General features: G+C 39.4%; 1 protein-coding gene across 1 annotated transcript; it reads right to left on the reverse strand.

The window, feature by feature from the left end:
• Nucleotides 1-1,053: 1,053 nt before the first annotated feature.
• Nucleotides 1,054-7,321, reverse strand: LOC134609490 (stathmin-1-A-like). Its single transcript, XM_063453155.1, has 5 exons — nucleotides 7,127-7,321; nucleotides 6,797-6,839; nucleotides 3,774-3,946; nucleotides 1,815-2,006; nucleotides 1,054-1,583 (listed from the first exon to the last, which is right to left on the reverse strand). Exons 1-5 carry the CDS (start codon nucleotides 7,289-7,291, stop codon nucleotides 1,524-1,526), a joined length of 633 nt encoding a protein of 210 aa, XP_063309225.1. The 5' UTR covers nucleotides 7,292-7,321; the 3' UTR covers nucleotides 1,054-1,523.
• Between the last annotated feature and the right edge of the window lie 1,432 nt (nucleotides 7,322-8,753).

Here is an 8,753-nt window from a genome sequence, read left to right on the forward strand (position 1 = left end):
CCAAGCATAATTTTGGGGCTTTGATCATAGTGGCACATATCAAATATACAAAAACGCCCACCACAAATTTAATACGTATAAAAAAAAAAAAAAAATAAGCCAAAAAGGGATTTACCACATACTTTGACAAATACTAGTGAAAAAAGTTGGGGCATGGTAAAGGCACAATATGAGATACCCTGGAGTGCACTTTTACAAACCGTACGCCATAGTGTTTGTTTTTTGGTCAAATTACTATAATATCCCAAAGTGAAACATAACCCATCAAATCTGTCTCAAAATTCTGTCAATACTGAAATGGACAGGTCTCCTATATGGCACTGTAGCTTCATGGAATAGTACCAAAGACATACAAGCGAGGGTATCGTACTCCGCAGATGTAGCTGAACACAAAATAAAAAAAGTGTTGTATAGGAATAGCACACACCAACTTTACAAAATACACATGAGAAGTTTTGTTATAAGTTTGTGTGTCAAAAACAAGAAACCCTACAATTTTACTCCAATATTTCGCAGAGATTGGAGGTGAAATGGCTACACAAAAAAAAAGTCAAAATAACCTTTGGCAAATAGCCTGTGATGTCTATGTTATAGAAATACACATGTGACAATGTTTTCTTTTAATCTTAAGAGACAAACTCCACATTTAAAAAAAAATAAAAATTATTTACTCCTTGTGTTGTGACTACCAAAGTGGAGAGAAAAAAATGTCTGTAAATCAGAACTACAGAGTAGTTACTTTCGCACTAATTATGCACACATAGCAAAAACTAAAAAAAATAAAAAAATAAAATAATAAGTGAGCATATATCTATATATCAAATTAAAGCCTTTGTCCTTTAAAAAAAAAAATTATAGTGTTGGTGTAATAAATTAGTAAAATGCAAGTTGCAGTTGAACGCGAACATCAAAAATGGCTTGTGTCCTTAAGTGCAAGACAAGCTTTTAAAGCTGTGTCCTTAAGGGGTTAAAGGAGGAAAGTGCAAAAATGTCTTCACTTGCATCTACGATAGTTTATATAAAGCACATTAAATTACATTTACCAAATGAGCATTAAGGCTTCTGACAAATGGTTTTATTTAGACAAACTATTACAAGTAATAGACAGAACCATTGAGATTTAAGTGCAATATGTAACAGTCTGAACACTGGCATAATACTAGAAAACCCCACACCCAAAAAAAAAAAAAAAAAAAAAAAAAAAAACACACAACACTTTCCAGTACAATACAACAAAACCAGGCACAGATAGAAGGCTGGATAATTGAAAAGCTACAATTCAATTATTATCCAAGCAAACAGAGTGCAATTTAACTATCTAAATCAGAACTGTCACACTGTTGGCCCTTAAGTTGTTAGACTTGTGATCTAACCAGTGATATGCAACAGCTAAAGAGCTGCTATGTGACAGTCTGGATTTACATCACAGCTGCAGAACAAAGATCAGGAGGGGGGTGGGGGGTAGAGAGGGAGAGACTGCATTATTAGCTTTGCAATGCTGGGGTCAATTGACACAAAATGACTCAGTTTTCACAAACATCTTTGGACTCTTTTCCCCTTCGAATTTCTTCCACTTTCTTATCCTGAAAAAGAAATTCATGTTGCTCAAAAAAAAAAAAAATACACAAACAAGTTTTCTTCTAAATAGTTACCACAAAATTGGCAGATTACCAATTCACAAACATGACAGGAAAGTTGGAACATGAAATTTTGAAATGTGCACACTTTTAACTGAAGAGTTTATTAAAGAAAATGTGACTGCCCAAGTGGACAACCAACACAGGGCTAGAATTTTAACTCAACACAACAATCACCTTCTCTCGCAATCTCTCCAGTTTGGCAGCCATTTGAGCTTCTCTTTTCTCTTTATTAGTTTCCATTTTTGAAGTTAGCTTTTCTTCTGCCATTTTGCTGAAGTTATTATTCTCTTCAATTGCTTTTTGTAGAACTTCTCTCTCATGCTCACGCTTTTCAGCAAGTTGTTTCAGAATCTCTGCCTCATGTAGCTGTAGAACAGTGACACATTAGGTAGAAGAAATGCACTACAATAATGGTCTCAAAAAGTTACAATGCGGTTAGAAAAGTTAAATAAAGGAAAATCAAGTTTTATTTCAGTCGCGTAAACTATAGCCAGATCACTGCAGTTATAAGTTCCTGAAACAGGAGAGGGGGAGAAATCCAAAGATGGCTAGGGCTGCAGTCACCTGAACATAGTGTGCTGCTGGGACCAATATATGCAACATGCAAAATACAATCCAGTGCACTCGCTTATTTACTAAACTGATTTAAAGTCTCACAGATTGTAAGTTTTATTTAAAAACATTTGGGAGTCCAGGCCAACTCCTTTGTTTTGCACCCCTCCCTGTCACAGGTGTCTCATTTAAGCACCCTATTTAGCCTTGACCTGCAGAGTCCCAGTAAGGAAGTATTTCCCCAATTAAGTGGATTAATCCAAGAAGATCAGGACCTGCAAAGAATGGGGTACATTGACGTGGCAGGCTTATGCAATATATGACCATACAATGTAACTAAACCTCTATTATATTTTGCCTAGGTGGGGTGTTTTTACATGAAACTTACAACCTGTGAGATTTGAAGTCACCGCTTAGTGAATAAGAGAGTGCGCTGGAGGAGTATGTATGTCAAAGTCTTATTTTTAAAGTCTTATTGGGTGCATAAACATTTCAGCCTGACTGTCCTTCACTATTAAACTTTCTGGCCCGCTTTAGATCTCAGAAAAAAAAAAGAAAAAAAAAAGTTTAAACTCACTCCCACAGCTGGTTCTGCCTTTATGGCCTAGAATAGATCAAACTATGATCTCAGCCCTGCTACATTTAACTGTCACATTCCTACATATTCCCATTTGTGAGCCACTAGAGGCAGTCCTAAGCCCTGCAGTGTAAACATTGCAGTTTCTTTAAAACAGCAATGTTTTACATTGCAGAGTTAAGGGGACAGGAACACTGCAACAAGACCACTTTAAAAAGATTAAAATAGCACTATATAGTCTACATATAAAAGCAAGAAAGACAGGCCCCCTAACCTTCCTTTTATATGAACACACACACACTCGGTCCCTCACAAAATAAGTTTACTTATGGTTTGGATCCTCCCTCCTGCTCAGTCACCGGTCTTCAGCTAGTCAGCTAGAGCAGATGCTGACTGCAGGAGGAGATTTTATGTCCCACTTTCAGCTCATTGCTGGCATGCTCCAAGGTTACTACAGGACATAGGAGGAGAGTTCACAGTGCCTCCTAACTCCTGATAGCACGTTTGATGTCTTCACCCAAGCGTGAAGACATCAAACGTGATGAATGCGAATTAGGCATTCATGAACTTGGAAGTCCCTCTGGTGGCAGTCTGACTGCAACTGGAGGTGTTCCTAGCCTCCAATGTAAACACTATTTTCTCAGAAAATAGTGTTTACATGAGAAAGGCTGCAGGGAGCTATAGTTCACCTGAATTGTTCAGGTGCCTATAGTGTCCCTTTGATGAGACATAACTCAGATGAAGATAGCACACTCATTCAATTAAAATCAATCATCATAAAGTGCAATAAAAGCACGTCTAAAGTACTAGAATAGCACAAGAGAGAAGACATCTACTACACCCCCCTATCTAGCATATTAGATTTGAATGTGCTTATCAAAAGGACCCTGTCTCCAACATCACAAGACTATTTTAGGTAGAATTATTTAAATGCAGCTAGAACATTATGTAGTTGCACAGCCATATGACTTTTTTAAACACACACTTATTACAGTCACATTCACCTTCCTTCTCTCCTCTGCAGCCTCCAACTTCTTCTGAATTTCTTCCAATGAGCATTCCTTTTTCTTTGGAGAAGATATTGAAAGATCAGGAGCTGCATCAGTTGATGGAGGACTCAGAATAAGCTCAAATGCTTGGCCTGAAGCACGCTTTTCCAATTCTTTAACTTTGATATCTAGGCAAAAAAAAAAAAAAAAAAACACGAAATAAATGTTAACCTTGACAAACTTATGCCAGAACAGGGCTTGAAAGCAGAGCTCATTTCTGCCCCCATAGCAATGATCCGTTATGTTAACACAGACATGGAAGCAGTCAATGCATATCAGCAACGTAATACCCAATGAATGCTGGAGGTGTCTTAAAGGAATGCTTTTCTTCCAAACACAAGAGGTTTATAATAAAAAAAATAAAAAATACCCACACACCACAAACGACTAAACAGTGTTGATTGGAAGGAAACATTACTAGTTTTTGGACTCCTGGTGTATAGTTACTAGAGGATTTTAGCCAGAGGATAGCAGCATATGGCTTATTTAAAAAAAAAAAATTGTTTAGAATATCAACACAATTTTAGAATTTCTTAAAGGGATAGTGCCTCAGATTAGTACACAATGTCTAATGAATGCTCAGAGGAAACGCCTCTTTGACAGGCCTTTAAAGATGAAACCATTTTATAGACGAAAACTAAAATAAGCAACATGTTAGATAATGGCATTCCCCCCTCCCCAAACGTAAGCTAAATAGCAATAGGCATTACAATCCAGTTGAATCCTGGCACACATTGCAAATAATTAGCAACATATCTAAATTTCTCCTATTTTCTTTACTACACTATCCTTTGTACCTGAAAGCAAGTACAGAGTTTATAAAAAATAAAAATTACAAGGAACCAAGATGAAGGCACCCTGCGAAAAGATAAAGAGGTGCTGATTCTGCATTTAACTTTATTTTTCTCATATCACACTTAACCCCTTAAGGACACAACTTCTGAAATAAAAGGGAATGACGGAATATTTCCGTCATGTGTCCTTAAGGGGTTAAGGACTGACCCAAATGTACATGCCGTGATAAAAACAAAACGTAAACAAAACCTGGAATTTGACCATGTCTGTTCAACACTTTCATATTAAGTGCACCCACACTTCTTGTATCATTTTATTCAGGAGAAAAAAGGCTTTAATGTAACAAATATTTAGCTATGAAACAATTTAATATGAATCAAAAAAAAAAGGGGGAGAAAATAAGATTTTTTTTAGTTCTACGTGAATTTTTTACTGAATGCAATACGGTTTGCTTTTACTACGAGAAAAAAAAAAAAACATTTTTATCCAGTGATGTCCGTCCCCCCCCCCCCCGTACAGGTTTTATTGGATTTTGGGAAGTTACAGAGTCAAATATAGCAAGTTACACTTCAGTTTTTTCACATTGAAATTCACCAGATTGGTTATGTTGTATGGTAGCCCAGGAATGAGAATTACACCCATGATGGCATACCATTTGCAATAGTAGACAACCCAATGTATTGCAAATGGGGTATGTCCAGTCTTTTAGTAGCCACTTGGTCACAAACACTGGCCAAAGTCAGGGTTCATTTTTGTTTGTGTGTGAAATGCAAAAAACTAATTTGAATGCAATATATATATATATATATATATATATATATATATATATATATATATATATATATATATAATTTTTTAACAGTTTTCCACTTATTTTACTTTTTACAGGAAGCAGTGGGACTACCTGTCATTCCAGGCATTCCCCCTGCTGGCAATGCTGCGGACAGCTATTTTGTCCATGCAATCGTAAAGTACTCGCGATCACATGGCCAGGAGGACGACTTGCTGGAATGCCAGGCAAGTCCCCCCATCGCCAGAAAGTGGCTTAGTACATAGGACGGTGGGGACATGCTATGCCGCCCACCGGCGTTTAGAGCCAGGTGCTCAAGGATGGTATAGCACACCCACCGTCCTTAAAGGGTTAAACAATTAATATAGGAAATACAATTTTAAATGGTATTAGTACGCGAGATTTTAATAACAGTTTTGTAGATTAAATATGCGTTTTGCCAATGAGAAAACACTAGGGCTCAGCTCAGAGGAGGCAATGGCAGGCTGCCCTGAGTTTTCTGTGGAAGGGCACCATATGCACTACAGAATGCTGCAAGGGGAGTGCCTGGGAATTGTCCACTAGTAGTCTGTCAAACATTGTGTAAAGCATTGAATGGTGTAATAAACCAAGATACTACTGCGTTATCAGACCCACTCATACAAGGTTTAGACTGTATAAACTCCTGTATAAAGCTCCTTCCCCCAGAAAAGTAAAAGCCAGAGTTGTCAACTGGCACTCTCCGTGACTAAACCACAAGGACTTTAGGGATACTAGATACAGCTTAATGTAATGGTTCTAGTATCTATACCCAGTCACTGAATGCGGAGCACTATAAAAATATGCATTTTCAGAGAAAAGGCAGGGTTTACATTACTGCCTAGTAACACCTCTAGTGGCTGTTAATAAGACAGCCACTACAGGTGATTCCCATATCAGCAGCACTGCACAGTCTGCAGCACCTACATTCAGAGCTGACCAAACGCTTCCCAGAGATGCATTGAGTCACTGCATCGCGACGAGGAGAAAGTGATGCAGTGTGGTGTTTTGCTGTGCATGCGCAATAGCCTCCCAATGATTTTATATGGGATCATGATTATTGATGATTTAGCCACAGAGCAGGTCATGGAAGAAAAGATAAATGTAAACATTTGCCATGTGATCTAAGGGGTCCAGTACCTAAATAGTTGCACACTATATAGTGTGTGGAATACAGGTTTGAATTCCTGACACCTGTTTTGTTAAATGTCAAACTGTAAATGGTGTGACAGATAACGAATATACAAATCCTGCTAGCACCACACCCACTACAGCACCCTTTTTCGAAAGGTTTAACACCCACTGTTACTGCATTATTACATTTAATAAAGGACGTCAAAGACAACATGTTTCAACCTGTTTGATGAATCCCTACCTGAGTCAGCCATTTTGAGATCCAAATTAATGATTTGAGCAAGCTGCAAGAACAAAGACAACTGTGAGCCAGGCATAGAAGGAAAACATAAGTAGATGCATGCAACTGGAAGCATGTACGAATTAAGCACAACATTCATACTGTATGTAATTAAAACCCCTTTGCATCCATTTTGGACTTTAAAAACTCTTAATTTAAGAGTGTAGCTTGGGGACATGTATTCATTTGGCAAAGGAACACCTGCCCAGGGACAAAGGACGTCTATTGCGACACTTGTTACTAGATGATCTTCTACCACCCTGCTCGGTCACAATTAGAAGGGTTCTTTACTAGGGAGTATCTCGGCGGGTTATCACTCGCGGCTGTCAGAATGCTCCAGAAGAGCTTAATGGGATAACACCAAGGGATCGCGTGAGATGGGCGCGGCCACCTGTCAATCCCCACAGGGACATCGCAACACAAAGGAGAGCGCGCCGCACACGTGACTCGCACCATTCCCACGCGCCCGTTGGGCTGGTACGGAGCGAATGTGTGTCAGTTACGGAAAGAACTGATGAAGCCGTTTATATTTAAAAAATATATATAAAAATTGCTTAGGCGGAGCTAAGCAATCACAAGAGCGGTTCTCTTAGTGACAGCCAGTAGGGAGGATTAAACTAGCTCGAAAACACATTTAGAGAATACCAAAAAAATAATAATAGGCGGTTACTTGCCACCGCGCCACCAGTAGAAAGCGAGGAGCAGGGCCAGATGCAACAAGCAGCCAATACGAACCAGACATACACCTGAACAAAGCGAGGCGCGCGCCTATACTACAGTTACACCCCCCCCCCCCCATAAAAAAAAAAAACAAAAAACACCCCATCTAACGTTAGCCCGGTGACAGGTTATTTAGCTGGATACAGGGACATGTCACATAGGTAATCAGCAGAACGCATAGCTGTTATTATAGAATGCGAATACAGGAACGACACCTATCGTGCGCTGATTTCTGAGGACACGACAAACAAGCAGGGAGTACATTGTGATACATTAAACACAAATTCACTCTAAGACCTCAGAGAACTTAATTTAAACCCCTCTCTGGTATTAACACACTTATCTCAAAATAAAGATATAAATGAATACTGTAAATCTAAACTTTCAGCCTGTCTGTTATTAGGGCCGCCGCCCCCTCCAGCTTACATCGCAAACCGTTAGCCAGTTCACCCTCTCACCTGTCTGTCTGCCGATGAATTCCAAGTGCGCTCTCCGCTACAGCGAACAAAAGCGCAAAGCGCGGCCACGTGACCCCCTCTGCGCGCCCTCCATTGGATGAAAACCACAGCCCCTGAGAGAACAGGTTCAGGCCCCGCCCACAAACCCTCCGCGCGCGAGACCAGGCATAAGCTTTTTGTGTCCCACCCCATCATAATCACTATGGGTGGCCGCACACGGTGACAGGCTGGCGGGGAGCGGCGCTGTACCGAGTGATTTTTATTAATTCTGAATATTGTATGCATGGCTATTGGAATATCATAGTTAATTGATTAATTGGACCTCAGATCCTTCACTGGAACGGGGGATACAGCATGTTGGTGACAGCACCAAAAGAGAACAATGGAAATTCTACATGCACGTGTCATGTATGTGTGCTTAGCATGGTGCATTGCTTGTCATTCATATTAGCAGCTGGTGTGGTCCTCTCTCACAGACAATGTAATCATAACAAACACTGGGCTTCTGACTTGGAGGGGGCAGAAAAAAGGGTAAATCTATAGGGCAGCCATACACCTCTTATAATCTAGCAATTATAAGATATACCATCAGTCTTAACAAAGGTTGTTCTACCAAGAGGTTTAAGTTGTGAAATGCAGGTACTTCGTAATGACAATTTAGGCTGTTCATTAATTTTGTTCAGGGCAAGTTGATACCTGTTTAAAAACTATATGGAACATGTCTTACACAAAACATGAGA

The sequence above is a fragment of the Pelobates fuscus genome, chromosome 1 (genome assembly GCF_036172605.1).
Source record: "Pelobates fuscus isolate aPelFus1 chromosome 1, aPelFus1.pri, whole genome shotgun sequence".
In the NCBI taxonomy this organism is placed as follows: domain Eukaryota; kingdom Metazoa; phylum Chordata; class Amphibia; order Anura; family Pelobatidae; genus Pelobates; species Pelobates fuscus.